Source organism: Balaenoptera acutorostrata, chromosome 14, assembly GCF_949987535.1.
Source record: "Balaenoptera acutorostrata chromosome 14, mBalAcu1.1, whole genome shotgun sequence".
NCBI lineage: Eukaryota > Metazoa > Chordata > Mammalia > Artiodactyla > Balaenopteridae > Balaenoptera > Balaenoptera acutorostrata.
In genome coordinates this window covers 12,082,589-12,099,743 of record NC_080077.1, presented here as the reverse complement: position 1 = coordinate 12,099,743, position 17,155 = coordinate 12,082,589, and the positions used below count along the sequence as shown (strand labels likewise).

General features: G+C 41.8%; 1 protein-coding gene across 5 annotated transcripts in view; it reads left to right on the top strand.

Moving 5' to 3' along the window:
* Positions 1-17,155, top strand: part of TIAM2 (TIAM Rac1 associated GEF 2) — a 232,914-nt gene that overhangs the window by 172,687 nt on the left and 43,072 nt on the right. For all 5 annotated transcript variants that reach the window (XM_057528047.1, XM_057528048.1, XM_007186128.3 and 2 more), the window contains one exon: positions 231-494. In XM_057528047.1, coding sequence (XP_057384030.1) covers positions 231-494 — 264 coding nt within the window. The remainder of the gene's footprint in view (positions 1-230; positions 495-17,155) is intronic.

Here is a 17,155-nt window from a genome sequence, read left to right as displayed (position 1 = left end):
ATTAATTTGAGTGACTCTCAAGCTATTTCTGCTAATACTAGTCTGAGAGAGCTGAAATTTGTTATCAGTGGAATCCGAATACTACACATTTTGGCGCTTTCTTTTAAAGTGGCAACAGAACAGTCCCTGAGAACGCTAGACGGTTTGAGTTTGCAGCCGTCTTTCATCTTAAAATGTTTCTCTCAGTAATATCTCTCTCTCTTCTTCCTCCGTGTCCCCTTTCTCCTCAGGGCTGAGAAAGGGCAATGAAATCATGACCTTAAATGGGGAAGCCGTGTCTGATCTTGACCTCAAGCAGATGGAGGCCCTGTTTTCTGAGAAGAGTGTCGAGCTCACTCTGATTGCCAGGCCGCCAGACACAAAAGCAACTCTGTGTTCTTCCTGGTCAGACAGTGACCTGTTCTCAAGGGACCAGAAGGGTCTGCTGCCCCCTCCTAACCAGTCCCAACTCCTGGAGGAATTCCTGGATAACTTTAAAAAGGATACGGCAAATGGTAAGGTTTTGTTCTTTCTTCCTTCATTGCTGGTATCACCAGCTAATATTTTTAGGCTGTGATTTTGCTTGCAAACTGAGATTATTTAAGCTATTCAAAGAATGTTTTCTCATTTCTTAGAACACAGATGCCAACCAAGTAGATTTGATATAAAATTCCATGCATTTTAGTAATTATCTCTTTTAGTGAAAACAGAAAATAATGGTTTTTGCACAAAATAACTTTCTTGAAAATTGCAGTCTTAAAAAAAACATCACCCATGATATTTAGTATTGTAATTACTTTGTTACTGAAGGAGATGAAAGCCAGCATAAATGCCAAAGTTGATTTTTCTATTCAATTGAGTGTAAGGCAAAGGCATTTTTTTTTTAAAGCTTTTTTTAATTTTTTTTTATTTTTTTTAAATTTTATTTTATATTTATTTTTGGCTGTGTTGGGTCTTCGTTTCTGTGCGAGGGCTTTCTCTAGTTGTGGCAAGCGGGGGCCACTCTTCATCGCGGTGCGCGGGCCTCTCACTGTCGTGGCCTCTCTTGTTGCGGAGCACAAGCTCCAGACGCGCAGGCTCAGTAATTGTGGCTCACGGGCCCAGCCGCTCCGCGGCATGTGGGATCCCCCCAGACCAGGGCTCGAACCCGTGTCCCCTGCATTGGCAGGCAGACTCTCAACCGCTGTGCCACCAGGGAAGCCCAAGGCAAAGGCATTTTGCAGTAATTTATTGGGTTCTAAGAAGGGTTGATGCAATTCAGTTCTTTAACTCTTTTGTTGAGTACTGCTTCCTCAATAAACTGCGAACTTTTCATGTAGGTCATGAATTCTAAAATTTTGTAAAGGCCTAAAAATGAAAAATTGTATGCCAGCTTATTTTTCTGAAGGTGAGATTTCCATGTAAGGCAGTCATTTGAAGGTTTGAATTTCTGAGTTTATTATTCGTGCATATTTCATATTTTGTAGTCAAGTAAATTAGGGGCTCCAGCTCACACTGAAAACCTGTGGTTTCCTTCTGTACCCCTGGAGGGAGCTGGCCAAGCCCCCATAGGAGACCAAGCGTGAGGTCTTATGTTACAAGCACACAAAGTAATTTTTATACTTAATTATAATGATAATAGATTTCCAATGGAAATCTCTGCATGATTACCAAAAATGAATGAAAAACAAAAAGAGAAGCTGTTAAGATCAATTTAATTATAAAACAAGTTTATTAGGTCATTTTTGGAATTAAAAAATCAGATTGTAAGATTTGTGATTCAGTAAGGTATATACTGCCTTTTCCTCCTCTCTTGAGGTTTCCCTCCAATTTAAAATGCCATTACATTGACTGTTGACATATAAAAGTGAGTGTCATAAAACCAAAATTATGATGGAACTAATTAATTACTTGGTTATATTAGGGCCATCATTCAGCCACCCTGGGCTGCTCTTACAGGTCTGAGTATTCTACATAAGACATCGTGCGTCCACTCGTTGGACTCATTATTCTTGAGGGATACATTCACTGCCTGTTATATCTCTATGTATTTTATCATAATAAGAAATCACTGCAGAATCAATAACACTTTTGGTACTTAGAGGAATGAATTTCTATAGAAAGTAGCAAAAGAGGCAAATTTACCTTTTTTTTTTTTTCCCAAACAGTTAAGGATCAAGCAGGTCAGTTAATCTTGCTTTTCACTTTTTTTGGCAAGGAAACAGCATAAGAGGAGGGCCTGGATATGTTAGATGGCTGCTAGAGTTCTTGTCCTAGGGACCCATTCTTGTGGGTTACAGTTTTGTAACTTACCTAAGGATACCTGTGTCAGTGTGTGCAGGTGGCTTAGCTTAGCCTGTGGCAGGGCTTTTCCACCCTGGTCTGAACTGTGTATGCCACAGGTACCCGCACGATGCAGTGCATACCTCTGCTTATCCTTCCCTGGATGGGTTATCACCACCCTGTCTTCCTGGTGAGACCGTGCTCTGTGGGCATGAAGCATCTTCTCCCCAGGGATTTACCGTCTGTCCCCTCCACTGCTCCAGAGTAATGTGCTTGTGTTGGAAACAAAACAGCCACGATGGACTGCTTTTCCAAATGCTTGGCAAATATGGAATTTATTTCTTTTCTTTTTTTTTTTCTCTATCAATTTGTTGTTTTTTTCTTAAAACTGTAGTTGATTTACAGTGTCAAGTTCTGCTGTACAACAAAATGATGCAGTTATACATATATATACATTCTTTTTCATGTTCTTTTCCATTACGGTTTATTACAGGATGTTAAATTTAGTTCCCTGTGCTCCATAGCAGGGCCTTGTTGTTTATCCATTCTGTATAGAATAGTTTGCATCTGCTAACCCCAAACTCCCAGTCCTTCCCTCCCCCACCCCCCTGCCCCTTTGTTTATTTTCTTTTTTGAAGTAGTTGTGTAGCTTGTGAAGGAAGTTAAATGCCTGTGAGTGAACATCTCAGAAGGAAGCGTGTCCGTTTTTAAGGTCGGGGGCGTGTCGGGGGGATGGAGGGAAGAAGATAAGGGAGAGGAGAGAGAAAAGAGGGAAGCTCTCAGCTGAGCCTACCATCGTGATGGCACGAGAAGCCCATGTTCGTGGAAGTGGGGGGTGGATGGCGTGGTGACAGGCAGGCAGGCTTTGAGTCCCACCTGGGCTTGAGTCCGGGCGTGCCCTTCACAGCTTGTGTGACCTTGGGGGCAGCGCTCAGCCAGGGGGGAGTGGGCATCGGTGGGTGACACCCCAGCTGCGCTATCCCCTGCCAAGACAGTTCTGGGGTGCACCCCCCAGTTCTTCAGAGGCCCCTGTGGAGTTGATTGCTCCTGCACGTGGAACCTCATTTCACACCTTTTATGGGCTTTCTGCCCTCTGGTCTCACTGGCCTCACTCCCTCGCTTGGGCTTCTTGAGATCACCTTCTAGATAAACTTCTGTACCCACGACCTTGGCTCAGACTCTGCGTCTGGGGGAGCCCGAATGAGGACACCGAGCCTTGATTCCTCATCTGGAAGACGAGGCTTCCGTCCCTGCGCAACGGGCCGCCGTGAGCTTAAGCTAGTCGGTGTCTGCTCAGGTCCAGCCCAGCTCCTATGGGGCAGGAGACCTGAATACGGGAGTCTCCCCTTCCCTCCCCCCATCCCGTGAGCTCACTGCCTCATTGAAGGTCACCTTGACTTGCTTTGGTGATGAATTAGGAAACAGTAGTCCCACTTTCATGCTAAAAAAAAGGTTTTAAAATTACACAAATAAAAGAATTTAAGTGATTTTTGAAAAACAATTTTTCATACAACTTGGAATGATACTTAGGAGTGGTCATTTGAGAGTCTGCCTTTCCCTAAATTTCATGTGCTCTCAGCGTTACCAAAGGCAGCCTGGTACTTGAAAAGAAGGAAGCTTTCCCTGTTTTATTTTCCCAAGAAGCCAATCCTTTGCCTGTTGATAAAAACCACACAGCTGGCTCTCTGGAAGGGAAGGCCTGGTGTTTTTGTTTGTTTGTTTGTTTTGAATAGAAACTGTAAGAACGTCAGAAGGTGGAGAAAGAAGAAGCCCTCAGCAGCTGTTTTGGGTATATCTTAACTGTCTGGGCTGAATATTCACTGAGCCCTATTGGGTGTTTAAAATATGCAAGACCGGAGGGTAAGCGACGTGAGTTTAGGACTTCTGGTCTCCTTTGGTTTTAGTCAGGTATCCAGAAATTCATGTTTGTTAGCTTTAGTCTCTTGATTAGGTTTGAGCTGGGGAAAACAAAAACAAAACCCCTCTATAAGTGAGTGAAAGAAACGGTGGTAGTGGTGACAAGTCCCATGGAACTCGGGCAGGGATTGAGTTGCTGTTCAGGTTCCATGCTTTTCTAGAAAAGAAGCATCCTAGTGGTGTTTGAGACTCATGGATGTGTATAGTGTTTAAGGAAATGGTTCTCAGACTTCATAGTGCTTAAGACTCACCCGATGAGCTTGTGAAAATGCCAATTGCTGGGTCCTGCAATCAGAAAGCCCCCTTCAGGTAGTCTGGGGTAGTGCCAGCTCTGTCGTGGACCCGGGCTCACTCACATTGTCAAGGCCAGTAGTCTGAAGGAGGTGGTCTGATCCTCAGCAGTAGGACCTATCCTTCCCTGAACGCCTCTGTGCCCAGCGCTTGAGAATTAAACAAGATAATGTGTATAAAGTTCTCAGCAAATGACAGCGATTATGCCTGTGTGCTGATAGTCTCTCAATCAGGGAATCCCATGCCCCTAGGCCCACCACTGTCCTCAGTGCAATCAGGAGGCAGCACACAGTATTCTCAAATGAGCAGTTCCCCTCATTGGTTCTCAGCCCACCCTCAGGAGACAGTCCCATTCAGTGGATTGATACACTGAGAAGCAAAGAACTTCCAACAGTCAACGGCTTTGCTGTGATATTCCCCTGACGCTGTGGGGAGTGGAATGGGCAGGGAAGTGGAGTGGGCAGAGAAGTGATGGGTGTTCAGTACTAAGTTCCTTTGTATCCTTAGAAATGAATGACCATTTGATTCCTGCCTGTAAGCGTTTGAATTTCTGTTCTAGTTCTCTCTAGGAGAGAGAGAGAAGAAATGTATAGAGGCTGTATTTGACTTGAGAGGAAATATCGTCTGTAAGGACTTTTTATAGAGAGAATTAGTTTTACCGCTGGAATTCCCCAGAGAAGCCGATGTTATTTTTGAGGCAACAAGGCCACTATTGAAGGCATCAGACGTGCGAGCCCTGTTGATGTTGGGTTCCTGTTAATGCTGTTTTTGATTTATATTGAAAATCCCTTTTCCAGTGTATGCCATCTTTTGAAAAATTTCAAAAGCTTTTAAGAGAGTCTTATCGGGCATAGACTTCCTGAGCAAAGCCTTTATGTAAACATTGAACTTGATGTGGCATTAATGTATTCTCCATCTATAAACAGCTGTTCATGTGGCCTTGTTAGGACTGGGGTATATTTAACAGGAGACGAAAATAGAAAAGACCTATGTTCCTGCTTCCATTTAGATAATGTTAGCCCGGCAAATGCTTCTTACTGGATGATGAAGGTAATTGCAGCCTGAGGTTCTTTTTTTAATTCCCCACCCGACTTCGAATCACTCTTTTTAAATTGCTGTATGAGTAGTGTAGAGACTTAGTCTACCAGAAGCCACTTAGATGCAAATTTGCTCTTCGGAATGAATTGCTCCCGGGAATGCATGTGTCCATTATACAGCTTTCACCAGGGGAAGAATTATAGAGCCAGCTCTGATGTGGTGAACCCACTTTTTCCTGTTTATGAGGGTGAGGGCATTTCGGCTCCCATAGCCTGGTTTGGGATGACTAAGAGCAATGAGCTCAGAAAATGCCCTGTTTGTGTGTGAAACTGCTGTTACTGAGTCTCTCTGGCTGACACCCCAGATCCCCAGATGTCAAAACATATTCGAGTTCTTAAAGATGGTTGGCGTATGTAAAAAATTTTTTTTAAATCTGGGCGGGAAATACTGATTTTACCACGACACAGAGAACTTTGCTCTCAGAGTTCATAGTTTCTTATGATGATGCCGAAGGTAGTTTTCAATTTCATCAGCAGAAGTGAGCAATGTGGCTTTCTGTTAGCGGTAACTATGGTCCTTGGGTGCTAATTCCCTTATGAAGCTTAGTGTTGTTATTGGGGAATTTGTTTTCCTCTTTCCCATATTCATTCATTTATTCACTTGTTTAACAAATAAACAACTTTTTGCTAAATGTTGCAGGTATATAAAAATGAGTCAGTTGTTATTTTTTTTTTACCTTCAAGGAGCTTATAGTTGAGTAGGAAAAGTGAAACACTTGCAAATAATAATTCACGTTTGAAAAAAAAACTTTTCAATGAAGAGAATTAGAGGTCCACCTCAGAGGTAGAATTCCCACTGATTTTTCTGTTTGTTTCTGCCAAGGGGTCCCCAAAGAGACGTGTGAGAATTGGAGAAAGGTTAGCATTTGATCTGAGCATGTTAAGTGGGCAGGTTGTGGATTGGAAGGTGTGTGGTGGAAGCGGGAGAGCATTTCATGGAGAGCATGTGACCTGCGACACAGGCCCAAAGCAGAGGTCACCTGGCTCTGTGCGAGTGGGAAATAACATTGGAAAGTCTGTTGGGGCCAGATTGTATTAAAACCCTGAATTCCTGGGGTTTTTAACAAATATATCATGGCAGGTAGCTGAAGAAACTAGCGAGTATTGCCTTACTTTCCCCTGCCTTAAAAAAAAAACCAGAGAATTTGTCTGGTCATTTAAGGAACACTAAAGTGTGGCTCGAAATCCTCCCAGGGTAGATACTCCACCTTCCGCATATTGGCTTTATTATTCCACTGCTAGAGCTTCATTCCTTTGGCTCTTACAGTATTGTTATTTTTAATGATCCAAAGTCCCTTGTAAAATAAAGACTCAAATAAATGTTTTTTGGGGAAAGAGTGAATCAGTGAATTACTATCAGTGCCCAGAAAAACAAAGTGCTCCTCAACATCGTGACGCTGTGTCCACTAGCAGCGTGGTCCTTGCAGGTCCCCTTTAGGGACGTGGCTGGCCTCAGGCCAGGCCGGCTGGTGGTGAGCAGATACCCGTAGCACCGAGGATGAGACAGTGTCCGAACTGAGGGAGAAGCTGGTGAATAAAACTTGCTGGCATTTTGAGTAAAACCAGTCCTGTGTTCTCTGTCCTAACGTAACATGCAAATTCATCTTTCAGGTTAAAATCTACAGAATTCTCTGAAGAACACAGCATGCAATTTCTGTTGGCTGTATCACTTTTAATAGCCATTTGAAAGTTGGGATGATTGGATCAAATACAGTCTCCTGTTCATGCAAAGTGAGCCAGGTCTCTATGAGGTAGTAGTTGTATAAAACTGTTACCTATTGTTGGAAAGAGGAAATGTTATATAGCCTGTTACATAAAAGGAAAAAAAAAGGTCTGACTCTTCCTGTGGATATTACAAGTACTGATTGCCAAATGATGCTTGTTTGTTGGAAAGCGGAAATGTTACATAGCCTGTTACATAAAAGGAAGAAAAAAGGTCTGACTCTTCTGTGGATGTTACCAGTACTGATTGCCAAATGATGCTTGTCTGCATTTCCATTTTTTCTTCCCCTTCTTTTGTAAATGAATTATGTTCCTGACTTTATTCCTCCGTATGAAGGAATTGAGACTCAGGAAGGACCAAGTATAGACATCTCCCTTTTAGCTCTCACTTCTAGAGACAGCTATATGTGGCTGTATCTTTAATTTTTTTGGATTGGTAATACATGGGCATGATACGAAATTCCAGCAGTATAAAAGGTTAAACTGTGATAGATAAGTCCGCCTAAGCTATGTAGTCACGTGGTTAAGAGCACGGACACTAGCCAGACACCCTGGGTGCGAGCCTTGGCTCCAGGCTCGCCCGCTTACTAGCTGTGTGGCCTTGGTTGGGCAAGTCACTTACACTCTCTGTGCTGAGTTTTTGCAACTGTAAAGTAGTTTAGGATTTTGGATCATGGGATCAATGAACTAATACCTGGAAAGAACTAGACTGTGCCTGGCACAGAGTAAAGGCCATGTAAGTGTTAGTTAAACAAATAAAAGAGATAAATTTCTCCCACCCTGTCCTTGGCCACCCAGTTTCTCTCCCAGAGGTAATCTTTGTGCTTAGTTTCTTTCTCATCCTGGCCTGGAGACTCTTAAACGTTGGGGGAAATGGTGGGGTAATTTTCTCCTTGGCTTTAACTGCATTATCTTCATACATGGCTTGTGGTAGGCAGAATCATGGCTCCTCCAGGAATGTCTACATCCTAATCCCTGGAGCCTGTGAATATGGCAAAAGGAACTTACATGGCAAAAAGGACTTCAAAGATGTGATTAAATTAAGGACCTTGAGATGGGGAGATTATCTTGGATTATCTGGACGGGCCTAATCACAGGGTCTTTATAAGAGAGAGGCTGGAGAGTCAGAGAAGATGTGATGACATAAGCAGAGATTGAAGTGATGCAGGCCTGTGAGCCAAGGAATGCAGGCAGCTTCTGGAAGCTGGAAAAGGCCTGGAAACATTCTCCCCTTGAGCCTCCACATGAAATACAGCCCTGCAGACCAAGTTTAGTCTTCTGACTTCCAGAACCAGTAAGATAATATATTTGTGTTTATGCGTCAAGCACTGTGTTTGATGGCAGAGATACAAAATAAAGAACCACAGTCCCCACTTTCGGGGTGGGCAGACTTTGAGGGGTAGATGTGTGAATAGACAATAATCAGTCCACCATGATAATGGCTCTGATTCTGCAGTTGCTAAACTTGCTGGTCTCCAGATCCTTTGCTGTAAAAAGTTATCAGGGACCCCAGAGAGCTTAGTTATCTGGGACTCCAAAGAGCTTAGCTGTATTACTATCTATCCGTATTTAGTATATTAGAAATTTAAACTGAGAAATTTAAAAAAATCTATTAAAGTTTATTTTAACGTAACAACAATGAATACACTTCATGTTAACACAATAAGCATATCTCTAAAAATGAACTAGTTCTCCAAACCAAAATCATGTATATATCAGTGAGAAGAGTGGTATTGTTTTACTTTTGTGCAAAGTTCTTTAATGTATGTCTTAATAGAAGACAGCTGGATTTTTACATCAGCTTCTGCATTTAGTCTGTTGCACTGTGTTGTTTTGGTGGAAGTGATTTGAAGAAAACTCAACCTCACATAGATTTCTAGTCGGAAAAGGGAGGAGTATTTTAATAATCCTTTCATATAGTTGTGGATATTCTTATTTAATATTACACCAAAGCTCAACAAGAGGTAGTTCCTTCAATGTTAGTTGCAATGTGGAATCTGAAACCTTATTGGTGGACTTTCCTTACTTTGTCACATTAAAGTCCATTGGCCTATCCTGCACTTTGAATGGATCTTTTACTCATGTATTATTTTATAACATGCAATGGTTATTTCCAAAATATTAGGTCACTTGGTTATGCAAACCTTTCAAATATGAACATTTTATTATATAACATTAAAAATCACATTCATTAATATCACCTCCAATCTCATTGGAAAGTATTGGGAAGCTGTCAAGCTCATGGTGGTGAACACCATTTCCCAAAATTCCAATTTTTGCTGGAAAGTTTGAATTATATCTACAAATACTGTCATTTTTTTCCCCTTGGAAATGACAGGCTCGTTTTGCTCATTAAAAAAAAATATTTTCTATCGTTTTCTTGAGTAAAAATTGTGTTTTGTGAAAAAAAAGCAGCTGCTTCAGCTTGCAACACCATATAAGTGTTTTTTCTTGAAATAACCATTGCAGAAGAGCTGTTTGGATACTTCCTAAGTGTGTTCCCAAGGTCTGACGTTGACTCTGGGGAACACGCGGGACCATCCCATGTATCTGAGCAGAGAAGTGACGTGATCTGACCAGTGTTTTAAAAGAATCAGTGACTGTTGAGAATGAATGGACTGTAGGAGGCCAGGGTGGGACAGAGGCTTTTGCAGTGACCAGGCGAGAGGTGATGGTGGCTTTGTTCTCAGTGGTCACGGTGGAGGTGGAGCCAACAGAACTTGCTCAGAGATGGCTGTGTGGTGTGAGGGAAGGAAAGGAGGCCAAGGAGGACTCCCGGGTTTTGCCTGAGCAACGGAAAGGATGAAGTTGTCAGCAATTAAGATGGGGAAGCTGTCTGTGGAGCGGTTTTGGCAGATGACCAGGAGTTCATTTTGGAACACCTTGTGTTAAGCCTCTATATTTATAGTGAATATCCCACCTGTTTCCAAATGGTTTTAATGGCTTATACTGAAAGCCATCCATAAAATCCCACAACTCATCAAAGGTAACCACATAAAGGGAAAAAGAGGAGATTTGAATGACAACTTGCCGACTTTAAAGATTTTCACTCATCGTGTAAGGCAAACACATGTTTGTTTATAGGAGAAAACAATCAAGTTTGAAATTCAAGTGCTGCAAATTAATTCCTTTCATTTCAAACAATTCAGTTATGATTTTTGCAGCTTATAAATTTATTTCTGATCCTACAGGACTCAGCTCTGATTTCTCTTTTTATAAATTGTCCAATCCCATGCAAATCCCTTTAGCTCTGGGAAAATTTATTTGCTAAGAGACATATGCAATTGTCAGCAAAATTATTTTGTGTCTTCTGTGAGGAGCCCTGACCAGCTGCCCCAGGACGGGGGCAGATGCTGTGCCACGTGGAGCAGTTTCTAGAATGTTCCTTCCTCCCCAAAGTTTCCCAACGGGCTTCTGAGGGAATCCGGAGTTTCCAGCGAAGCACTTCGAAGCTTCTAAACAGAAGGGCATGCTCTTGTCAGCTTTTCTGCCTTTACCTTTCCAGCACTAATTATTTACTCCTGAATCGCTATTTGTGCATCGAATTCTGACTTTCATGTTTCAGTTGATGAAGGACCACATCACCTTTCTGCGAGGTTTAGGCATCTTTGTTTAGTAGTATCCGCAAAATTATGTGAATGTTTATTGAATTTTGTCATTATTATTTTATAAAAATGAGGGGAAAAGGGACCTGAAAAATGTTGATAAGAAGCCTTGGTTTCATAGCTTAATACCTGTGACCCCAAAATGCCAGTCGTCAGGTGTGTTTGGGCTGGTGAGCCTGTAGCCCCCTTGGGGATGTTATTTGATCTTCAACAGGTCATGTGCCTTCCCTGGGGAAGGAGGAGGAGGAGATTAAGACATGTATCAGGTGTGTTTAAAAGCCGAGGTATAAATAGGAATATTATAATTTGTTTAGCTCCCTGGGAATAGAAGTCTTCCCAGAACCTATAAACTCAGTTTTCCTACTTTCAGGATTGTATTCTGTAAGAAGTAGGGGGGCTGCCTGCGTGTCACCTTGGAGGGATCGTGGGCTCTTCCTCTTCTGAGCTCTGAAAGCATTTTGTCTGTATACCTGATGTGGAAGTTAAGATTTATTGCCTTGCAGTGTCACTCTGTGTGCTTGTCATAATTTACGTACTGTTTTCAAGAGACTGAAAATCCCTTGAAAAACAGGGACTTTTAAGAACACAAAGATGTTTCGGACACAGCAGCGAGCACACTTCTTAGTGAATAGCAGGTATTTCACTCAACTGTCTATTAAGTGAAAGGCAGGTTGATAGGCGTGTCTAGCAAGGAAAGGCAGCGTCCCAAGTGTGGGTTCTGGGGGATAAAAAGCAACCTTGGAGTGTACCTTGAAGCTTCCCAGATTTCTTTTTATAAATCTGGTTGCAAGGGAATTGTGCTGAGACTTCCCCAGAGCTGAAGGCTCTGCTCACTTGCCCACGTGCCTAAGGGACTCTGGGATGGCCCATGACATACACCCCGGCTCCGAAGGGCGTGACTGCAGATCAAGTCCTAGGTCTGCACTGCTCTGCGACTTTAATGCGTTGATTGGTGCCCATGGGTTTGTTTTGACAGATAAACCAAAACCACAGTCAATGCTGATAGATGTGTTTTAAGTTTAATTTGGGGGTACTAATGTTTATAAAAGACAGTGGGTCTGGGACCTGGATTCTAGCTCCAGGCCTTATGCTTGACCTTGGGCAGGTTATTCTAACTCCTCCTTTTCTAAATCCTCTTAGAATGAAGGATCGGATAAAAGAGTTTAGCATTTTTTCTTTTTCTAAAATTCAGTTATTCAATATGATTAAAGCACCAAGTTAAACAACTACAGGAATGTGCATTTATTTTACACAAGTTTATGAAGTGAAAAAAGCAAAGTAATGGATCAAGCATTCCATTTGGTTTTGCAGCAGATCTCATTACCTCTTTAAATAGAATCAGGTCTTGACTGCTGGAGAGAAGGTGTTTGTTAAGGCTTCGTCATAATAACAGGCTGTCTCAAATATAAAGATCACCAAGAACCTTAAGAGCATTAATTATCCGTTACATCACCCTATGGAGCAGAGATGTGTTATTATCATTTTACTTTCACAGCTGGGTAAATCAAGGCACAGAGACACATTAAGTTGCTAGTAACTTGGACAAGGTCATGGTCAATGGTAGATAGGGAGAGAACTGTATTTTCTTGTTTTTCCCTCCATGTAGGGGAATTGGATTTTAACCACTTTTTTTTTTCCTTTTAAATATTCCTCTATTAACATACATAGAGTAAAACCCAATAATAATGTGTCCTGCAGTACAGCAAATTTAGATGCAACTGCATTGATAACGGCCCTTGTCATCTTATCTGGGTTCTTATCTGGGCACTGGGGGTGGCGATTAGGAACTAACTGCCTTGTGATCATTTGGGGCTTGCTTAGTGCAGGGAGAGGTCGATTGTTCAGTAATAGTTTTGCTATCTTTATTCTTGCGCCTTATTTATTTATTTAGATGATTCACACTGATTTTCATTAACCTTGCAGTAATGCAGCTGTGTATTTCGTGTGATTTGGTTCTTTGGAACCCACTTATGGTGGAGTTTTATTGTAACTCTAATTTCTCTCTTGTAAAATCTGCACTGACATCTTCACCTTCTTTTTAAAAAGTTAAGTGTAATTCACATACCATAAAAGTCACCTCTAAAAGTGTACAAATCAGTGGTTTTTAGTATATTTGCAAAGTGGTACAACCATCACCACTATCTAATTCCAGAACATTTTCATCACTGCAAAAAAAAAAAAGAAAAGAAAAGAAGCCCTCGTGCCCTCAGCCGTCACTCCTCCTCCTCCACTCCCCTCAGCCCCCGACAGCCATGCGTCTGCTTTCTGTTTCTGTGGATTCGCCTATTCTGCTATTTCATAGAAATGGAATCGTACAATAGGTAGCCTGTGTGTCTGCCTTCTTTTGTTTAGCGTGATGTTTTCTAGCTTTATCCATGTTGCTGCGTGACTCAGTACTTCATTCATTCATCCTTTTCATGGCCGAATACTGTTCTTTTTTTAACCCTCTTTTAATCCCACAGAACAGTAGCACTTCCTGAAAGGAGGTGGTTCTCAGGTTTCCTTTTTCTTACAGCACATCCCCCAATAGAAACTTGCGAGTCATGAGTTTTTAGGGTTCTTCTCAGGGTCTTTATTTTTTTTTTAATGTTTTTATTTTATTCTTATTATTTTTTTCCTTTTTTGCCGCGCCGCGCAGCATGTGGGATCTTAGTTCCGCAACCAGGGATCGAAGCCAGCCACGCCCCCTGCAATGGAAGCGCAGAGTCTTAACCACTGGACCGCCAGGGAAGTCCCTCAGGGTCTTTAAGTAGAATTCCAACTAGGTAGTTTGTAAGGGTTTTGAACTTAAATTCTTCTCTATCAAAGTTCTTTAAGTGTCAGAAATACAGCGGTGTCTGTTACATGTCCCTGACTGTGACATCTGGGTGGTCCTCCCAGCTCTGCAGGGGCCAGTTTCTGGTGGAAACGAAACTCTGGCTGAAGATCCTGTTGCCTTTGACTTTGTACCTTCCATCAGGGACCCGGATAAGGTACCATGGGAGGCCCCCTGCACTGCCATAGCCTCCTGGATCCCGAGAGCATGGGTGCACCTGCATTCCCCCCGCCCCCCCCCCCCTTCCAGGAAGGCCTTTCCCTCCGCCATGTTATAATGAGCGTGGAGGTGGCCTGCAGCACATTCCCACCATGAAAGCACCCGCCATGGTCCTGTTCCTCTAAATGTTCTTTCAGATGCTGAGAGTATTTATCACAAGGTAATTGAATCAAATCATGGCAGCCTGCTATTAAGAAACATTTACTACCAGTATTTACTTCTCTCTTTTATCGCCAGAGACCTTGCATTGTCAAGAACATTACCAATTGGAATGTGACCTCAGGTCAAGTGCACTTGGAAGATTTATGAAATTACATTTTTTTCTGGCATGACATTTATGTTATGATAGAATTTATCTCTTTGCAAGCTTAACAATGACATTCATACTGCTGCCTTGAATTTCCTTGACAAAAGAATAATAACAATAAAGAATTGTAGAGTCCCAGATATCTTCTGAAAAGTAGATCAATTTCTATCTACATCAGAAGAACATAAAGTAATGGTGATCTCGTACAGATCATGGTACAGGTTAGACTTGACTAGCCTTTGAATGTGGTCAACAAATACGGTTATTTTTTTCTCTCATTGAGTAGTCCTTCTGTTATTTCATTTAAATGGTTTGATTTTCATTCTCTTTCACTGACCGATGATGATTGATATTTGCTTGGATGACAGAGCACAGCAAATGTCACTAATGAAAGATGTCACACACCATTGCATTTTTAAGTAAAAGCATGAGTGAAATTTAGGGAAATCTGAGTTAATTAAGAATAACCAATGCTATACAAAGTTTGCAAATTGATATTTAAAAATTGAGAGATTTTTAAGCTTTTCTGTGCAAATGAACTCAATGCTCAATGTGCTCTTGACACCGAGATAAACTATGTCAAAAGCATTAACACAGAATTGTATATAGTGTGTGAAGCTTGGAGAACTGAAAAAAAATTGTAATTTTGTATTTACAAAATGCTATATCCTTCTACTGGCGGCCTTGATTTACCAAAATCTTTACCTTTTCTTAAAATTACACTCACACTTTTTTAAGTAACACAAGGTACATCAGATGAAGGAATTGAATTGGATACTTCCTAAGATTCTTTTCAGATGTAAAATTCGTTGATTCTTTACAAGCTGTTCATTTATGGAATTACATAGTAGAGATTCTGAGAAATTGAATAGAGAAATTGGATAAATCAAGTAGATTAAGAACATAATTCACACAAACTGTGTATGTGATGAGATCGGGCACATTCTGGGTGGTATGGCTGTAGATCAAACTGTGACTATAAATAAGTACAGCTGGCCCTCTGTATGTGCAGGTCCTGCATCCTCGGAGTTAATCAACAGTGGATGGAAAATACTATTCTGTGCTGTAAAGGACTTGAGCATCCTCAGATTTGGGTTCCCTGCAGGTCCTAGAACCACTCCCCCTCGGATACTGGGGGATGACTGCAGATATAAAACTGTTAAGTGTCAAGGATGTACAACTTTGATGCCACAGGGCATTATGTGGTTGAAAACTTAAATCATTTATTATTTACTTGTAACTTCTTTGATATTATTTTTTAGATTTTTTTTTTTCAGTCATCTTCATTCATAGAAGATTATCGTTCTGTAGTTTTTACCTCAGAGGGGGTCTAAGGGCTGATGATTAATCAAATAAAACATTTTTGATCCCAAGATGAGAGCCCCAGTTAAATATGCTACATTATTTATTGAAATGCTGTCTTTTAAATTGCTCTGGTGAGTGTATCTCCTTTTTTCAGGGAGTGAGGGCGCTAATATTCCCTTTGCACCTGCTCTGGGCTGTGTGCTTTTTGGTGCGTTCGGTGTCCTCTGATGTCACTGACCCTCCCAGAGGTGAAGTTGAAGTCCTGGCCGTGGAGAGGGGCAGAGACAGTTCTCAGCAGCCGAGGGTACTGCCCACCAGTGACATTTTGGAAGTTTATGGGTCTGTTTTTGGTTTTCATAATGAATTGGGGGAAGGTGGCATTTAGTGTTTGGGGCCGTGGTGCTGGCGGTCCTGCATGTTTAAGTCAGTCCCTCACACTGCAGAGCTGTTCTCCCGGACATTCATGTAGGTGAAAACCATGGTGGAATTACTTGAGCCAAGAACCAGCTCCAGGGGCTTCCCTGGTGGTGCAGTGGTTGAGAATCTGCCTGCTAATGCAGGGGACACGGGTTCGAGCCCTGGTCTGGGAAGATCCCACATGCCACGGAGCAGCTGGGCCCGTGAGCCACACCTACTGAGCCTGCGCGTCTGGAGCCTGTGCCCCGCAACGGGAGGGGCCGCGATAGTGAAAGGCCCGCGCACCGCGATGAAGAGCGGTCCCCGCACCGCGATGAAGAGTGGCCCCCGCTTGCCGCAACTAGAGAAAGCCCTCGCACGAACCGAAGACCCAACACAGCCAAAAATAAATAAATAAATAAAGTAGCTATAAAAAAAAAATTAAAAAAAAAAGAGTTGCTTTAATAAATGTAGATAAAGCCAACAAAATTTAAAAAAAAAAAAAAAAAGAACCAGCTCCATTTTACAAGTGAACACAAATTATTTTTTTTCCCTCAGCTGTAGGGTACTTTGAATTTTATAGGAGTGCATCAACCCAATAAATCAACGGGAGTTTGACCTTTGTTTTGTTCAGAACTTTGTCAAATGTCTCTGCCCGTTTGGAAAATCATGTCACCCCGTAGGTGTGATGGCAGCGCCCCGTAGGCATTTAAATCTCCACCAAGACACCCCGGCCTGGGTGTGTGATGAAGCTGAGACAGTCCCCGTGATTCTCTGTGGGGCAGGCTTTGCACAACTTCGTCACGGTTTCTAGAGTGGTTGTACCCCCGCATTTACATACTGAAATACATATTTTTAAAAAAATTGTTACTTTCCATTTATTTTTCTCCTTATGTTACTATTAAGGCATATATTATTTTTTTGTGAAATTATGTGTGGAGGTAGATTACGTTAAGAAGGAATTTTATTTCAGGCTAGTAAAAGTATATATTAGCAAAAGGGGGGCTTTGGAGCGTATAGTACTGAGAATCAGTGTACAATATGCTTTGAAGCACAAAAAGCGTAGTTTCAAAATAATTCCTGTTCTCATTGCCTATCCTTTCAGTTTCCTTCAAATGACTCCTCAACCCACAAATTGAAGCAGAGCTTTTCCTGATGCTGTGACTACCATCATTTATTTCTCAAAAAAGTCTTACTGTATTAAATAGGGGGAAACAAATGCTCTCCTCTCATGTTAGTT